The 19417-nt window shown below is 37.9% G+C and overlaps 1 protein-coding gene across 4 annotated transcripts in view; it reads right to left on the bottom strand.

The window, feature by feature from the left end:
* Nucleotides 1–19417, bottom strand: part of PPP2R5E (protein phosphatase 2 regulatory subunit B'epsilon) — a 71417-nt gene that overhangs the window by 25202 nt on the left and 26798 nt on the right. For all 4 annotated transcript variants that reach the window (XM_008637272.2, XM_008637271.2, XM_017738825.1 and 1 more), the window contains exon 2: nt 7283–7479. In XM_008637272.2, coding sequence (XP_008635494.1) covers nt 7283–7479 — 197 coding nt within the window. The remainder of the gene's footprint in view (nt 1–7282; nt 7480–19417) is intronic.

Here is a 19417-nt window from a genome sequence, read left to right as displayed (position 1 = left end):
TTTCTGTGCCTTCTTTTGCCCAGCAGCATTGCTTTTGACTTGGTTGCATCAAAATGAACTACATTGGATTGTGAACACAGTCAACAACCCAGACCACAGGCTGGGGGGAAAACAATCCTTCTCATTTTCCCTTGACTTTTAAGTCTCCTAAAAATTCAATCAACAACCTGCAAGAATTAGCTCTGGATCAGGGCTCCTAAACTTGTTATATTACTAGCACCCACTTCAGTGGTGGTAGCAACTTCCACCCATACAGATGAGGAAGCAACAAACCTGAGATCCTTGGGCAATGCTTCTCTTGGCAGGAACTGCAACAAGAGAGGGTTTGTAGGACAAAACAGCTGGTGCTCAGGTGCAGTGTCCGCACCATGTGTGTTTAGAGGGAGGAGTTTCTTTCTAGTCATCTCTTACACTGAAAAAAGCAGTAGCTGTACTCCTGCAGTAGATGTTTTGCCCAAAAGAAACCCAATTTACAAACCCTGAGACTTCTCACAGAACCACAGAATGGCTTGGGGTGGAAGGGACTCTATAGATATCTAATTCCAACCCACCCTGCCACGGGCAGAAACACTTTCCACTACCCCTGGTCACTCCAAGCCCCATCCAACCTGGCTTTGAACACTCCCAGGGATGGGGCAGCCACAGCTCCTCTGAGCAACCTGTGCTAGTGGCTCACCAACCTCACAGTCAAGAATTCCATCCTAACATGTAATCTGTCCCTGTCCTCTTCCAATTTCAAGCCATTACCCTTTGTCCTTCCCTTTCAGTTTAAAGCAATTACCCCTTGTTCTAACCTTGTTCACTATAACAAGAATCAAGGTGGATTATGACACTTAAGATCTGAATTAGAAGCGTTAGCCCAGACCCCAGCCCAGGCAGCAGCCCTGGGTACAACCTTCTCACTGCTGGAAACTGGAGCTCTGCAATTCCACTCTAGGTCACCTAGACCTGAACTATATCTGGGCACCCTACTAGTAACCCCATTCACTGCTTCCCTGTAACTAAGTTTTGAGATGATTCAATAGAACAATTATTTATTTAATGTGTGCCCAGGCAATTCTATAATACAGTCTGAAAAATCATAGCAGTAGCTCAAGGATCTTGGACAAATTAAAGCACAGTACCAGCAGAAAGAGCCCTTCACCTCTAGAGCAGGCACCAGATCACGTGAAAGCCTGCCAATGCATGAACTTGAACTCTAGACAGCATTACAAAACTCATGCTGTCTTGGACTCCACACTGAAGAACAAAACATACAACTCAGAACCCAGGAAGACAATCCCTCAGAAGAAGATTGACACTGTGCTTGTCTGTAGACAAAATACTTGAAAGGTACTTAAGAGGCTGACACAGCCAAAACAGGGTGTGGGGATGTAAAGGTCCTTTCAGGAAATAAATAAATAAATAAAGACAGCTGTGGTCTACACAAGTGCTTCTTGGAACAAGAAACTGTTTTTCCAGTTTATTTCTTTGCTTTAGACCTAATCACTGAACTGTTATGCAGGTAAGGTCTGACAGATGCAAGGCGTATGTAACCAACTGCAGGAATAATGGATACGGGTAAATGTAATTACAGACTGTCCAGAAAAATTATTAGGGACAACTGCTGCAAGAGGAGCTGCCTCCAACTGACTTTCTGAGAGGAGCACAGATCATCAGAGTCTCTTCTTTTAATAAGCATTGTACGTTTAATACAAGCTAGGTGTATAAAGAATGTGAATAACAAAAATATCTGACAAAAGTATTTGGAAATAATGCATAAAAGAAATCAAAGTTAGACTCTTTTCTTGCTTCTACAGAACTGATAACCCTCACATTAAAGAAAGAAGAACAGAATTTAAAATATGATGGGATTTTTACGTATTTTTTTAACAATAGCATGCTTGCTCCATTATGGCTGCACCTACATGACAATTTTCAATCAAAAAACATTTGGGGGGGGGGTGGTCAAAGGACACTGCATTTTCCTTTCAGCATTTCAGATGGCTTCAAAACAATCTGTTCCACTTCCACTGATTCAAGTTAAGTTCAAGATTAATTCCTAATATTTTACAGAATTCCTGAACTTATATAAAATTCGCATTAGAAAGGGATGCAATTTGTCAATTCTTGTGAGAGTATATGATTTCATTTATTTCCCTTAAACTCAAAATGACATTCAGTATTGTATTTTGAAATCTAATACAAGAAGCAACAGAAACATACATACAGGGTTTTTGTTAAATCAAAAGGTAAGACTGAATATAGGTGGACCTGTAGAAAAACCTCTATCCAAGAACATTTTAATACAGAAACTCAAAAGATGTCATACTTAGTCATAAGACACAGCTAAAGCTATAGAAAATATAAAAACCATGATGCCTATGAAGTCTAACAGCTAGAACGCTTCCTAAAAATAGGTTCCTCAACATGCTAAAAAAATCATGGCTTAGCAAGATATTCTTTATGTTTAACAGGTCTGTCACAAACAAACTCCTGAACAGACTCTGCCTTCACATCTGTTGAGACAAACCTGCAGTAAAAAGGAATGCAATCTCTCTAGATTTATGTCAGTAGAAAGTTTTAGAGAGGGGGGGGGGAAAAAAACCAAACAAACCCAAACCAGAATCTGACCTCTAAAATGCATTTTTTGAGCTTATTTGGGTATTGCTCTAACCAAGTTTCTTTTCCCTGTGTTGCTCAACACAGCTTCTATGCCACATGACATCTCCTATGATGTTTCACGTTGGCTATATAGAAATTACAGTCTTATTTTACTTGATTTGCCATTACAGAAAAGATAAAGATGACAATGGGAAGCCAGAGGCATTTCAGCACTTGGAAAAGAGAACACAGTATCACTATTCCATTCTAAAAGATGTATCTGAAGAGAGTTTCATTACCCATCTCCTGTGGGCTGGCAAACACACACTGCTGTTACCTAAACGTGAGGGCCTGGGTTTACAATTTCTAAAGAAGCAAGCAGGAGAGCTGAGAGGTTGCTCACCAACAAAGATTCATCCAGACTTCTCCGTTTACAGCTTGTCAATTTTTTCATCCATTTTTTTTTAATGAAATAGATCAGGTTCCTCAATCTATGTCTTAACACCCATAAAACACAAACAGCTCTACCCCACACACCCTTTAGGATACCACAGATAATAACAAACATTTATTTCATTCAACTACCACTGCTTAATCTACCAGCAAAATCAGTATCATTAGTTTAAGCCTCCACATTTTGCTCAGACAGGAAAAAATTTTAGATTAAGTGTCCAATAATTGGCTCATAAAGTCCTATTACTAGCATTTCCTTCTTAGCAGAGCGTGGCTTAATTGGCAAGGCCATTTTTCCTAGCACTTGCCTAATTCTAAAGAATGTCATCTGCCCTTCTGAACAACACATCAAACTGCAGGGGAAGCACGCTGAGCAATACCCTCCTGAATAAATCTGTTCAGCTCATGGCCATTAATGCAAATCCCAATCACTCTTCCCATCAACTGGTATTGATGACAGGGATGAGCCCTCTGCAACTTGCTTTGGTGGTCATTAGGAAATTCCATTTTATTTTATTTTTTAAAATAACAAATAACATGCCAAACACTATATCAAGCCAGAGAGTGGTTTAAGGAAGCAGATTTGCACGCAGGTTGACAAACAGCCAAGTGGTTTCACATTTAGCTATATACAACATCATATCACATGCTCAAGAGAAGAAGATGAAAACATGTGATATTACAAGCATGCATTAAGCTTTTAATGGCATAAATTTTACATGGTTGGCATAAAAAACATCCGTAAGTTATCTGGCTACCACAAATGACTTTTTCAAACCCTTATATTTTAGAAGCAATTTAAAATCTCAGCTCTTCTGAAGAATTCTACTGGCAACCTTTTCCTAGCCCAGTATTTTGGGTCACAAACAGAGATCATTAACATACACATACATTATAAAACCTTAAACCAAAAAAAGTCTCTTCCACAGATGCTACTTTTTTGAACATTTTAGATGATTAAGATGAGAAAACACTTTAGGTATTAATTCTTCTCTATTAGTAACTTTAAAAATACCAGTTTTAGACTGGTGCACCTTTTTTTTCCTGCTCCTGGAAAAAGTTTCCTGCTAAAACTCACAAAAGAACAACTTTTTTTCCCCTTCACCTCCAAATCACAGTAGCCCAAAGGGAAAAGCAGGAAATATTAACTCCTAGATTCATAAACACTAAACATAACAGGGAAGACACCTTTCAAAGGGACAAAGAACACCCGGGCTCCGTTTTGATCAGTTTTAAGATCCCAGTCTTTCAGTGGAAACACTCCCATGACAATTGTGGCAGGCAGGCAGTGGGGATGCTAATTCGGTCAGGACACAGATACTGCTGTTTTCTTCACTATTATGACAGGTCTGAGACTGTCAACATGACAGCTCCCTTGTGAACACAGCTGGAGACCTTGGTGAAATCCCCAAGAGCACATGAAGGCGGTAGCTGTGCTCATGAAGTCAACTGTGCACATTTAAGTCTGTCTCGGTGTATGATTATGGGCACAAAACTGTTTCAAAAAAGAACTTGCACTTACTGTGAAGAACAAGTTACAGCAAAAACAGTGCTTCAGCACAAAGTAACTAATGCCATCTCTTCACCAGGCAGTATGTGCTGAAAACTTATTCTATGTAATATTAGAGGAACTACCTTTCCCTCTAGGGCCTTTGTAACTGTGCTCAAAGTGGTGAAGATGTCTTGCTTTTATAGGCAAAGACCAGGAGGAAAAAAAGCATTTTTTCTAGATAGCCTATGTGCAAAAAACAAAACACCTGCAAGCTTCAAAAGCCCTGGCGATGTGGTTTAGCAGAAACACTGCAACAGCATTTGTTGGGACGATCGACAGAATCATTCATGCATTTGCTATGGATTCACTCACACAAATTCGATAGCAGAGCACTGCATCCTGCTCCCATGGAATACAACCACCAAAGTGCTTTTCCAGCAGCACATGCACCAAGAACGCCGCTGGCTGTGACAGGCACAGTTAGGAGACTCCAGCTTTCAACTGCTTACACCTTCCCCAAAGCTGAGGTGGCTGTTGCAGGCTGGAGTTCATCCAAAATCTAAGTAATACTATTTTCTACGGAAATTCTTTAGGAAAAAAAATCATGTTCACTTCCCTAAATACTTGGGCATCTTTTTATTTATAAAAAAAATCCAGGTTTGGACAGTCAGGGGGCACTGGGTAGCCAAACACACAGGACATGAGAGTATTCACAGTCCTCCCCTGCTTCAGTACCCCGGCACTGAAAACAGCCTGGGTTCAACAACACAAATGGAAAGTAGAAGAAAGTAGAATAAAGAAGGGCATGATGCAATGAAAGGAAAAGATGAGACAACAGTTTTCTATGAAAAAGGAGCTAAGCTGAAACTGGAATTTCTTAAGCTCCATTAGTAAACCTCTATGAAATCCACTGGAAAGATTCAAGCTGTATCTTTCTTTCCAATAACTCCTCCATATCATAGATACAGACTGTATTTAGAGAAATTATTTTAAACCATGCTTTTTAAACTCTTTAGGCAATACATAATTTCCTTAAGATAAAAACTGTTGTGTGAATCAACACAAGTGACTGTGGGGACAGCAGGACATGATGCCAAAGGGGTTTTGCACGTCTTCCATAGTTCAAGATCACCTTGTTTCATAGACTTTGATTTATGATTCAAATTGAACTTCATAAGCAATTACCAATCAAATTCTTCTTGTTTCTTAGGGCCCAAGCAAAGGCAAGACTAAATTGCAGAGTTTTTATTCACGAGATATTGCTGCAGTAAACAACTATAACCGAAGTCGACACAAGAATACAACCTCAGTAACAAAAATGCTAAAAAAAATTACCAAGTTCTCTGAGGGGTGAGTTTGGAGGCATCTGCTACACACAGAAGAAGCCCCCCATTTTATTGAAGTTATCTGTGCATCAACATCCTTTCCATGCAAAGGGTATGATACACTTTGCTCATCACAAGGGGTACACATTAGATTAAACTAACATTTGCAAACCATTTAGAACTACAGTGCAGCACCAGCAGAAAAATTGAGGAAAAAAAAAAAAATAGTCATTCTGTATTCAGGTGCACCAGCAGAAAAATTGAGGAAAAAAAAAAAAAATAGCCATTCTGTATTCAGGCTGGTATTTGAATGGTGCATGAAATCACATACTGAAGAAATAACACAGCAAGCAGTTCATTCACAAGACTGGTCCAGTGCAGAAGGGGGATAGAGAGAGGGAGAAGGATTTCTGACAGTGCATACACACAAAGAAGCCGTATTAGGATTTTTTCATACACACTTAATTCTGTTTTTTTCCTTCATGATTAACTGCTTGATGGTGCTGTCACAATTTACAGCTGTTTTTAAGTATTACAGACAAGCAACACAGCATGTATCTGTGTGTCAGAAAAGAAGTGAGAAACATACACAATGCAATGCAAAAGCTATTCATGTTCTTCTTCCAGCACATAGGCCATGGATTCCACAATCACACAGTATCATTAGGAAACTGACATCCCCAAATCTATATTTAATTAATTGTTTTCTCATTTAGAGAACAGGTTTAAGGGTTCTGTACAGTAGTCCAGAACAAACATTTTATAGCAGTGATTGATTTTGCCAGTTGCAATGAACATTCCTCACCGTGCAGCATCTGGTACTGTTTCCATTTTTACATTGAAAATGCTATTATTTGACCATTTATATATACAAGGTATGGCTTTATTGTTGAGCAATCTTGCTCACTCTAACAGCACCTGCTACGAATCCACATAACCCAACCAGGAAATTTTCACAACAATTCTATACATCTTTAGCATTTATTATTTTTAAAATATTACCCATGCATACTTTAAGCTATCTCCACCTAAAGTAGACACCCAAGAGCTTGGAGAAAGTTCAAAGAAAGATAAGAAACTTGCAAAAATTATTCCATTATTTATACTGGGGAGGAGAGGCAAGGTAGATTGCAGGAAACATGAGGGACTCTGATTTTATGGCTGCTGTCTTTCTCCATCGGGAAACAATCCAGGTTTCCTTTCATACATTTGTGACACTATAATAACCAAAATCTACTTGACTTTAATTAAAAAAATATAAAAATTAATCTTTTTGTCTTTAAAGAATTATCCCCAAGCAATGTGTATTAGCAAATACAAGCCAAAGGCATAATTTAATCCACCTACTCCAGGGTTCAATTTCGCCCACAGTGTGTAACTGGAATTGCAAGTGTATTTAAAGAGATACCACGAGAAAGAAGGAACTCACCATTCTAACTACTTCAGGGTAAGTCTGCTCTGTCAAACAGCCTCTGCTTATTGTAATGTAGTCCACCAGTTCATTAAGAGTGGAGCGCTTGTATTCTTTCATTTTAAGGTCTGAAAGCGTGTCCATGAAGTCAAAAATGACACAGCACTGTTGAAGTTTCTTTAGGAACAGTTCAGGCTGCTCTGAAGATGGAACGTCTATGAAACAAGAAAGGAAATCTTTGTGAGTCTGGCATCTTATTACACAAAACAGGATTTCTTTTTGAAGATCAATTTCAAAGGAAAGCAGCATTCATAGAAATCTTGTAGAACAGAGCTCAGATTAACAAATGAACCACTTATAGGAACTGTATTACTATTGTGTGTTTGAGATCTTGAACGTATTGTAGAAGGAATTTAATCATCACCTGCTATTAGGAAAATAAAGTTCACCAAGAAAGTCCAGGCTGAAGTAGAGAATGGAAACACACCAGCATTCAAGACTTAATTTTACAATAAACCACTACTTTGACTGGAGGCTGGTATTCACCATTGTTAACTTACACTCCAAAGAAGGATGAAAAAACTGTCAAACACATTGAGCTTGATTAATTTATATTTCTAGAAACACTGTGTCATTTATAACCCTGCATGAATATACATTAATGCATACATATGAAATACACAGCAAGACCGCAATTCCACAAGCAACTTTTGAGTTTCAATCATTACCTCCATGTTGACACTCCCCACAGCAAAATCAATTTCACTGAAATACAGTGAGGATTTTTTTGCTGCACTATGAACACATAACATGCATCAACTGGAACATTTTCACAAAAAATAATATGTGCTTGACCAATAAAGTAAGCAGAACTCACTACTTTTGCTCTGTTTGCTTAATTCTCAGCAAACAAAAAGACTTACTATAATAATAAAAGGAATTTCAACTTCTTAGTTGTTGGTTACTTTACCAAATGCATCGAAAGAACACACAGACAGCTTCATTTATCCAATATTCATGTACACAATAGGATATCAATAGTGAAAGTTGCAGAAATGAAATCCACATTTTTATTCTGAAAGTCTGCCCTCAGACTAGTGAGCACTTCACCTCCTTTGAGCTACCTTGTTTTATTTAATGCACCAATGCCTGCCTCAGCACCAAAATCCATTGGTTAACCTTCCTGATCTCCCTTAAAAAAACTTTAATAGTAAAGAATTTATGTTTATTTCTTAAAACCTGGACTTCTAAAAGGCCAATTTAAGATGGAACTTCTTATTACTGACACAAGAATAAGTCCTAGTAAGGAATACTTGGCAAATGCTGGAAGCTGTTAGTAATTGTGTGGTAGTTTACGTAGTTTTAAGGCTTAAGTACCATGAATCTGTTTTGCTTAAACACAGTGCTTCAATTTAATTAAAACCAGTGCTTAAACACTAAAAAGAATAAACATGGATTGCAGTACAAATAAAGATGCAGCCATTTATTGAACCTGTTTCTGTTTACAGCACTAAAGTAGTGACAGAATTCAAAAAGGAATCTACACGGGAGAAGAATCCTCCCCAAACACCTCTGGAATACTGACAGTCCCAAAACCAGGCACCCTAAAACCATTCCACTGGCCAGGTCTCTCTCACACGTTCAAACACCTCAGAGCAGGCAGAGCTGAAACCTAAGATGAGCCAAGGAGACAGAGACTCATTAGCCTTCACCCATTACAAAAAAGATCATTTCTATACACGACCTTTCTAAGGTTACAGCCCTACAGGACATAAAGGGCCTGGGGAAGCAGAGTTCTGTGACTGCTTTCTTGACTACCTGCCTTCAAATCATAGAGAGAATGAGAATGGACTTCAGAATTCACTGTTATTAACAAGCAGGCAACAGTCAAATGATGAAAAATTTCTTCCAAAGACAGCCTTATATACAGGCTGAGAAAAAGAAAACAAAAATAAAAAGTGCAATTGGTTACTTTTCAAAAGTATTATTTTTAAAACTTCCACTCCTCCTTATACTACCTATAATTCACCACAGACCTTGAAAATATTTAAAAGGTATCAATACAACCTATGTTGTTACATGACTATAACGGGGTTTTGGTTGCACTGTTCTACATGACTTTTACATGTTTGCTTTGACCAACAAGGACATTACAGTCAAAGAAAAACAGGCTGAAATCAAGTGGGAATCCATTAAGATACAATTCAGCACAAGTTAAAACCAGACTCACATATATGACCCAAGATTACACTAATTTTAAGCAGGGTTTGTATTAAATAAAAATTTTAAAATTACTAAAGCATTAAAATAAGTCATAAAAGTTTGTTTTCTTTTCTCCAGTTAAATATCTGGAGGTGTGGGAACAAAACAAAAAATATAATTAAGTTCTTCTCAAGAAAAACCACTCTAAAACACTACGTGAAATTCATGCCAGTCTGACTACATCAACAGGCCATACGAACCATAGGGGCAAGCTAAGAAAACACAAACCACAGCCAACCAAAAAACCTACAAACAAACAACAAAAGAACCTTAAAGCCCCACAGAATAAAACCCCATAATCTAATTGTTCAGGTCATATCTGCTTTTCTTTATTGAGCAAGTTGCCACTCACACTAGGGAACACAGCTCGTAAGAAGTTCCGCTCAGTAATTTTTCTCAATGTTCCTGGGAATTTGGGGTGCCTTGGGAATAGGGTAACACATAATACCTGAAGTTTTCTGTACTTGGAAACAGGAAAAGTGTATGAGAGTAAATATACTTGAAAAATTAGGGGGTCCTAAGATAAGAAAAGGGCAGTATAAATAAACAAAATCAGTATTCCACGTTCCCAGCCTTCCCACACAGACCATGGCATTAGCCAGTTTGAAATTTTGGGGTGGGGAGGTTCTTTTTCTGGTATTTGGGGCACAGACCTACAGACCCCACAGCAGAACTCCTGAACTCCTTAATGCAACAACTTGGAATGAAACACACAGTCCCTTACAGATTTTCACAGCCGGCTGATGAAAGACAGCAAACCCTTTTCTTCTCAGCAGATACTCAAGAGCTTTCAATGAATTTTACTCCTGTGCTAACACACAGCCAAACATTTAGGTCCCAAAATTTAATAACCTACAGTATTACCATTGTATCTACTTTCACATAAAAGAACTGAAAATTTAGCAACCGCTCTAATAAATCTGTGTAAATACACCTAATACTTTAATAACCATAAAATAAAATCAAAGTGACACTATTAAGTGGCATGCATGCTTTCTGTCAAATGCACAGAGGAGTATACATTTATTAAAACCAAAATTTAAAGCACAGTAAGTTACTGTCTAGATGACTGTGAGAACTCTCCTCATTTTCAGGTCTTTGCTACAATTTAATTTTCAGGCTTGTCAGTTTTCTCTTTAGCCATTCAAAACTGTACAGAGCTTTTGAAATACAGTGAGTATTCACAGATTCAAAAGAAATCGGCTTAGTGAAAGCAAGCACTACTACATCTGAATGCTCACAATCAAGACAGAATCAGAGCCTTGAAGTCAAGTTTTTATAAAGTTATCAGAAAAACTGACAGAAAGTACTATAATTTTTATTAGACATGGACCAACAATTGTTACTGCAAGAACTGAAATACTAATTCCTAAATGGCTAAAGCAATTCTGTTTCTCTCTTAATAGCCTTTTCCCAAAATAATCCTAATCCAACCAGCCCATCCCTTCTCATCAGTCTCTGACTCTGCATCCTTTTATCAACTAAAGACATAAAATCTGATAGCACACTTTTATTTCAAGTCTCTAACATCGATAAAAACATATTAATCTTTATACTACATTAATGTTTCAACTAAAGTAATTTACAAGTAAGTCATTTTCGATTATAAGAAACAAACCATGCACCAGAGAAACTGCATCCAGAGAAGTGAGCTATGGCTCTCCTCTCCCTGGCAAGTGAACAACCAGGAAGGGGGAGCACGTGGATCAGTTCCCTGATCCACTCCTGCCTGTCCTTTCACAATGAAGGATACAACGCTGGAAGTGAAGAAGTGAAGATGAAGGGAGGGATTGAGCTGCTTAAAGCAGCATGGCAACTGTGAGGAAAGCCAAGGGATTGCTGATACAGGGCAGTATAGGGCCCAAAATCAGAATAAAACAAGACAAAAGATGTAATAACATATGAAGTATTAAGCAGAACTAGAGTATGCTCGCACATGCTACCCTTCACCCACACAGGCACTATCAGAACGTTTATGAATCATTAAAATCAAAATGCTCTCAGAATAACTACTGCTTCCAGTATATACATCACTGGTATTCATTAGCTTGAAGACGACATTTGCATGGAGAATTAGCATCATCTTCTTGTATGACAGTAAAAGCGAACACCACACTAAACATGAAAAATAAAAACACATACTAAAACCAATGTAAATCTGAAATGGGGACGAGAGACTAATAACATTTTCACTCACATTAATTTTAAGAACGTCCTTATAATGTCCCAACATCTGAGAACTCTGCATTCACTCCACCTCTGAGATTGTTTCCTCTTTCAGCTAAACCGCAAAATTTCAACTTTCCCTTTAGACTTAAGGGCAAAATAATTCCTCAATTCTTCTTTAGTTTTCATATCTTCCAGTTTCTAAGTAAACCTAGGACAATTCTTTTTCTATTTAAGTAAGATCTCCCTGTGATATAAAAAGCTCCCAAACCCCAAACTGCTCATGCTTTGCTGCCAGTCACCAAATAACATTGAATATAACCAAGTACTGCATCAAGGACACACCTGCACAAAGCGGGCAGTGGTGCATAAACCTCTTACATCTAACTCTCACAAATCACTATGACGATTTTATTTTGGAAGAAGTTACCTTTTATTCCAATAAAACTTGCAAATTTGAAATTGAAAGCTTTTTGGTTTTCTTTGAGAAGTTCACTTCAAGAGAAGGTCTAGCAACACCCAGCTCAAACCTTTCCCTAACTTATAGTCCTGAAATACAGAACAACCATGTTTCTACAGTTCACTTTTCACAGTAGAATACTGGTGTTAACATTCCAAGAAGTACAAATGTTTGCTCTCTTTCTTACACATACACTTCCCAAGAAAAATAATCACTATCCTGATTGCATTGATTTAATTTTCCTAACTGGCTGTCAATATTATGAATGCTTTGCCAAGTCAGTAATCATTCATTTATAAGAGGCGCTTTTCTCAAAGCTGTTTCCCCAACCCATTCTCTAGACTTAATAATTATACAGGCAGGGCAGCAGTTACGCACTGTGTTCCAAATATGTGAAACCTAACTAGTACAATTATTCACACAGCAATAAATACAGTGGGACAAACTCAAGCTGACTCTCCTGAGTGAACACACGCAGAAAGAAAAAGCACAACATTAACATACTATTTCCAGCACATTCAAACTGCATGATTACAAGTGCAACACAGGACATAATCCACCAATTTCCTGATAATCAGTGTCTCTTCAAATAATCTGTCACAAAACTGAGAATTATTTCCCTGGCCATAAATTTGCCCCTAATCAAACTGAGCAAATTCTCACCAAGTGGGAGTCTCCTGGGTAGTTCCACAGGGATCCCGGATCTGCAAATCCCTCCACTGCTTACAACACCCCCCAATCATCTCACAGACATTCAACAAACATCATTTACTAGGGTGGGTATTCTAAACGCAGTGTACCTCTACCATATCATTTGAGTGCCTTGAGTGCAGATGGGGCAGCATTACAAACAACATGGAGTACTCCTCAATAGATGTATTCTTAGTCATATAAACTGCCAAAATCTGTAATGTAGCTGTATTAATCAAAATTCTGCTTTTACTCATATAGTAGTATTAGCTCGAGTTTCAGCCCCTGAATAGAATAATAAATGGACGAAGGGCTAAAAATTGACAATAAAAAGAATGTAATAAACCATATTTTTAAAAACTATACTTTTACACTTTATGAAGTTTCACTTGAACCTTTTGCCTACTTCCACTGCAGGCATAGTGCACGCAATAATTTAAATCTCTTTATTTTCATACAGCTCAATCCAGAGCCACGGCAGTCAAAGTTTCAAGGAAGAGACTCCTTTAGGCTACGCTTTGTTAATCTGTGACCAACACTTGCTCATTCTCCCCAGTGACGTCTGTGCTGTGAACATCTTTCAACTTGGAAGGGAACCAAGACCACAAGTCTGGTTGTCAAAGCTATTTATGAGCCATAACAAAACATTATTACATGAATACTCACTGAAAAGGCTCTATATTAGTGCAAACTGGCATTGATGATGTGCACCCTCAACTGAGGGGAGAGCTTCCAGGGCGCCCTAGGTTTTATAAGTTTGGGCACTCTCACTACTCACTGACCTACACGAGGAATCTGTTATGAAACAGTTACATCAAACGTCTTGGATAATATGTAATCAAGGAAATACATGGAGGATAGTGAGAATTCCCGAGCAATTAATGGAAGACAATTGCCAGGGTATTTTAGTACACTGCTTGCTGTCCCACAAAAAGACAGACTCATGACATATTTGGCCTATATAGCATCCCTTATGCTTGGACTGATAATCCCCACTCAGCAGAACAGTGTCTCTTCATAATCAACCAGCAATACCTTCTTGCTTAGGTAAAATTGACAAAATTTTAAACACTTCCACATTAGTTCTTCAAGAAATGGGATGAGTTTAATGAAATAACCCCAAGACAGTCAAAGTTTACCCATTCTACCTGCAAGCACATTCAAGCTAAAAACGATCCAGGTTAAAGGAGGTAAAAAAGAAGGTAAGGAAAAGGATTCAAATGACAAGATTTTAGAGCAAAATTGATGGAAAAAGAGCAGGTAGATAAATGTAACAAAACATTTCACTAGATACAGAGGAACAGCAAAGTAGCTGTGAATATTATGAGAAGGGTACACAGTGGGAAACTAAAGGAGACAGGGAAACAATGTAAAAAATTATTAAAAGACCAAAAGAGAGAGGATGAGGTAGAGCACGAGGCTTGGAAGACAGAGAAAAAACTGTTTGGAGAATATGAACACAATGAAAATAGCAGAATATTTTAAAAGGAAAAAAAGTAGTAGCTCAAAGTGTTTAAGCAAAACAAGAACGAAAGAGTTAGAGGTTAGGGGCTAGATTTGATTAAGCAGCCACATATCTGGAGGTTCTTGACACTGACATGTTAACGTATCCAATTACATTACTTACGGTGAGTTTGCCTAGACATCAAATTAACACTTATATTTTAGCCCCAGGCTAATCAAAGGTTTTGTAGGTTACTTTCGCTCCCTCCACCCAATTTTTACTAATATTTCAGAAACAATTATTGGTGATTTCTCTTTTTTTTCAGGGAAGCAAGAAAGCTGGCAAAAATACATATAAGTACTATTTCAATTCCCTAAATTAAACACATGGCAAAAAGTCCCAAAATAAGACAAACATACTTTGCTGAAACACAGAGTTACTGTGGCCAATTTCTTGGAGTGACTCAAGTTTCTTTTATGCTGGTTCAGAAAGCTCATGCCAGTTGTTTTAAGTAGGTTTTTACTGAATGGCACTTTCAAAGTACAAGCTACCCTTCACTCAGAGAGCTGAAGTCACTGAGTTTGCTGAGCAGTCACTAAAGAGAGCTTTCTGTCTGGCCACTTGAAAACACTGACCTGTGAAGAAGTTATCAGGATACTTTTGCCACATACTTTCTGCCTAACACCATCTAGCATTACATATGAAACACTTAATTGTTACTTTTCAAGTCTTCTCCAAGAAGGAAAAAAAAAAGCAATGGATTGTAAATGTTCTTTATAAAAAGAAAGAAAAAGACAAAAAAAAAAATCCCCATTCTTTGTTTTCTAATTTGTACATTTACATAACCATAAGCACCTCTCCACTTTGGTTTTTTGTTTGTTTGTTGGACAGTTTATTGTTTCTGGTTCTTTTCTGACATAAACCTGTTAATTTACCCAGTTGTATTAAAAAAAAAAACCAAACAAACCTGGGAGACAACACTAAAAACACAGTACAATCAGCTCATGCTTCGCAACTCCCAGAGCTGTTAGAACATTCTCAGTGTAAGAATCAAAATATCCACAAACTTAAAAGATCTCCCAAATTTTAGCGTCATGCTCCGTTACAAACACAAGACTGACTTTACATTAAAAATCCTTGCAGCTGGGTTTCATGAGACCCCAGGATTAGTCACTAAGTGTTACTCCTTACAACTTTGCTCAGTTCTAGCTGGTAATGCCTCCAGTGCAGAGCCCTCCACCAGCTCCTTTTAGCCCTTACCAGGAGGAGTTGCACACCAGAATTAGTCAGGTTTTTCTGTAGGCATTTGAATAGCAAAAGCAGCTACAGGTAGAGCAAATGGAAAGCAAGCTGAACTTACCTATGTGCTCAGCTCCTGTACTCTAAATCACATCCCAAAGACCAGAGGCAAGAACACCATATAAACAAAGCCACCTTGTTCTCCAAGGGATTTCTCAAACACCCAATACAGAGCAAAGCTGCACAATGGTAGCTTAATGCTCCATGGAGATCACCCTACTGCTGTCTTCCTTTCCTTTAAAATCTCTAACAGTTCTTCAGGGTGCTTGGTAGTGTATTTGTAATTGCCTGGCTGTTCTCTAGGACCCCGCCATCCTCCTTCCATTCACAAATTCTTAGGAGAGCACTGGAACTCAAAACATCAATAGACACCAAGTCTCAGCTCCTTATTTCAACTTGGTCATGCTATGCTCAAATCTCTTTTATATCATACTTGTTTTCTGTTAATTTTAGAAAGAATGATGGATTACATTGCAGCCTCAGCTTTATCTTGCTACAACGTGTACAATTTAATTTATTTTTTGCATTGTAAATTGATGGCGATATTAGGCAAGACCAACCATTTATATTGAACAGTACATTGTTTCCAGGTTCCTTGGATGGCAGAAAAATCTAAAAGTGTTTACAACTTCCAGGACACTAAGAAACACCTTTGCAAAAAACCCCATGATGTCCTCCTGACCTAAGACAGAAGAATCCTTAAGAGGATTATTGTCTTTCTTTTGATAAGATTCTTACCAGATCACAATTTTTTTTTGCATGACATGAGAGGCCTGTGCTCTGTAATGATCATTAAACATAAGAACACAAACACGCCACAGCAATCTTACTGTTACCTTCCACTTTAAATGCAGTCACAAGGCAGTCCAGGATTTGCATTGCAATTCATTTCTTCAATGCATTAAGTACATAATGAAATAATGATAAAATTATATATCTGTACACGCTTCCTGTAAGAATGCAGAAATTGTATCTTGCTTAGTAAGAGCTCTGAAACTGCCATCTGTCCAAATAAAATATGCAATATTCATTTTGCTCCAACTACAGAGCTGCTCTGTGAAATTTATATAGAAATTCTCAGACACTTGCAAAAAAGCTTGAACCAAGAGCACAGGAAACCCAAAACATAACTCTTATCCAAGCAGGCTCAGAGCAAGTGCCAGAATTGCTACTTTGCTTGATACTGACCCACTAATTTATCCCAGAAGTCACAGGAATACTTCATTCTCAAGTGAAACAAATAATTATGTGAGAGCTGTTCTACATATATAACCCACTGTCTAAGAGATCAGGTTTATACTTTAAAATATTCACATTTATTAGCTTAAATAATATACATACATATAAAATATACATTTCTATAGCCCTGTTTATACATTGAGAAGAGTTTAATTGAACCCTGAAAACACAACTTCCATTCCCTTCTCATCTGGCAGTATGAATTCAGTCAGCAACACATTATACTTTATGCTAATTTACCACAATAGTCTCCCAACATTTTCCAGTAACGTGCTACACAATCCAACTGTTTGCTCTCTCACTCCCTCCACAGAGGGGACAACATGTGTAATGAAGTAAGGACTTTATGGAACTGCACATGTTTAAGATACTATGTTTGTGTAAGAAAAAAAACCCAGTATTTAGTAAACATACCCCAAAGTTATGACAGAAGATGCAGAAATAAGCTGGGAATTCATTTGAAAGTCCCCAAATGGACACACTGAAAGCTCAACTTCTTATACATTCTTATTCCTCTCTCCTCTTTCCTGCATGAGCTCCAGCATGGCACAACAACTAAATTATGGGGTTTGGCTTTCATTATTAATTTAGTTTTTTAAATACTAGTTTCAGCCCACTGAGATGTCCAAGATGAGAACCAACACCTCAAGTTGGATTTAATGTTATGCCAAAAGCAAGCTGGGGTTGCAGGGGATGCTCCATCTGCAGCAGCAAGTCCCTCAGGGAACCAGCCACTGTGTTTCCTGAGCACAAGACCATAATTCCTGCTACATCCCAGCCACGGGAAAACACAGGAAAACCTGAAGGTAATCCTGATCTGCACACTGGGATAACAGCTCCTTGCCAGCTAAGAAACTCAAAAGCATTACTCAGAAGATGCTACGTGAGGACTCTGCATCCACAAACAATCCATGTGGTTTCCTTGTCAAGAAGGGCGGTTACAACACCAGCCCCTCCTTCCACGTACACTCCTTGCAAAAGGCGTTCCAGCACTCAGGCTCCACCAGCCGTCCTGAGACACAGTCATTTGTGCGGCTCACACTCTGTTATTCAACACCTTGTGACAATAACTCCAATCAGCCAAGCCGGTAGTTAAGGGAACACCCTTTTTCACATTGCCAAGCCCAGTACATATGTCTAAATGACAGGAAATAAATATATAAATCTACTTTATTTTGCTTTTGTAATTACCGTAGAGCTTGCTCACATTCCTAGGTGCACAGAAACACATTGTCATTCTATACCACTTCTACAGCAACTTTTTAATCTTCAGATTATTCAGGATCTGGAACAACTCAGCAATAGAAGGCAAAAACATGACATTTATATAATACTCGTCTGTAACCTGTCAAGTTAATATGTGTTATGCTGGGTATTTTATGTTATTATGTATTATCATTACATATGTCTATGCAAAAATAACAGCTATTCCTTTAGAAATAGGATCTTGTCCATCACAGAACAGCTCAGCTCAAAGCAGTGTAAATGAGAAACTCATCTACTAGTAATTACCCACCTTTAGAGTCTATTGCTCTGTTATACCTAAACCAGGTATTTTTGCTAAAACTTGTAAAATTGACTGACAGAATATTAGGCCACTTTTCTCTTTTGAACAGAAACTTTTTATTATGCTTCTTGAACCCTAAATGGGGTAGGCATTTTATCTCCCTAACATGGTTCTAGACACCAAAGACCTAATTTCAGAATACTTATAATTGTCTAAAGAACAACTTTTATCATAACCTCACACTAGCACAAGGTACATAGACTTTTTTTCAGAAGATCTTTACCTCTAACCTCTTCAAAAACACTAAATAAAATAATGCAGGATTTTTAAGGCAGAATATTATCTACCTGCTTGTGTGCAAATCCATTATAGGCGTTTTTGTTCTTCAGAAACGCTGTCTGCTCCTGGACAGACAAATATATCTGATGACCACTGGGAGTTGGCACCTGAATTTCTCTAGAAATTACTTAGACCCTCTGCAATATCACTATCAGTCTACAACAGCATATTGCTTTTAAAAATAAATATTTGACCCATAACAAATTAAAAGTTCTCTATTAAGTTCTCAAGAACAAGTCTGGGAAAATTAGAAACTATACAGACACGGTTATGTCATGCAAGTAACATAACCAAAGGTATAGCTCTGCTGGGCTTTGAGTCACTTTGCAAAGCCTTCTCAATTTGGACTGTTACAAACATTAACCAGACGTAACAGTTTGGGCATTAAATATCATTAAAACATTTCCTCTGTGGTTACCAAACAATGCCCTTCCTCATCAACTGCTACCCTCTCTACCTCTTCCAAGCTACTCATTAGTTAAGCTGCTTCTCTGTTGAAGATGATAAACTGAAATTAGATTTCCAGCAATATTTATCCCCAGCTGTGCTGAGGTCACAAACTTCATCTTGAAGTGGCACCCTGGCCAAACTGAAGTCAAGAAGTGTTACTCTGGTTCATTACAACTGTGATTACACCTTTGCTCCAATTGGCAGAAAGCTCATTGCTTACTAATGAAAAAATAAAAAGGAAGAGCAGTCTCATCAGTTATGTATTCCACAAAAAATTAATGGAGAAAAACTCAGCAG

Source organism: Corvus brachyrhynchos, unplaced genomic scaffold, assembly GCF_000691975.1.
Source record: "Corvus brachyrhynchos isolate BGI_N302 unplaced genomic scaffold, ASM69197v1 scaffold245, whole genome shotgun sequence".
Classification (NCBI taxonomy): domain Eukaryota; kingdom Metazoa; phylum Chordata; class Aves; order Passeriformes; family Corvidae; genus Corvus; species Corvus brachyrhynchos.
The sequence above is the reverse complement of the archived record's forward strand: the minus strand, read 5'-3'. Positions and strand labels throughout refer to the sequence as shown.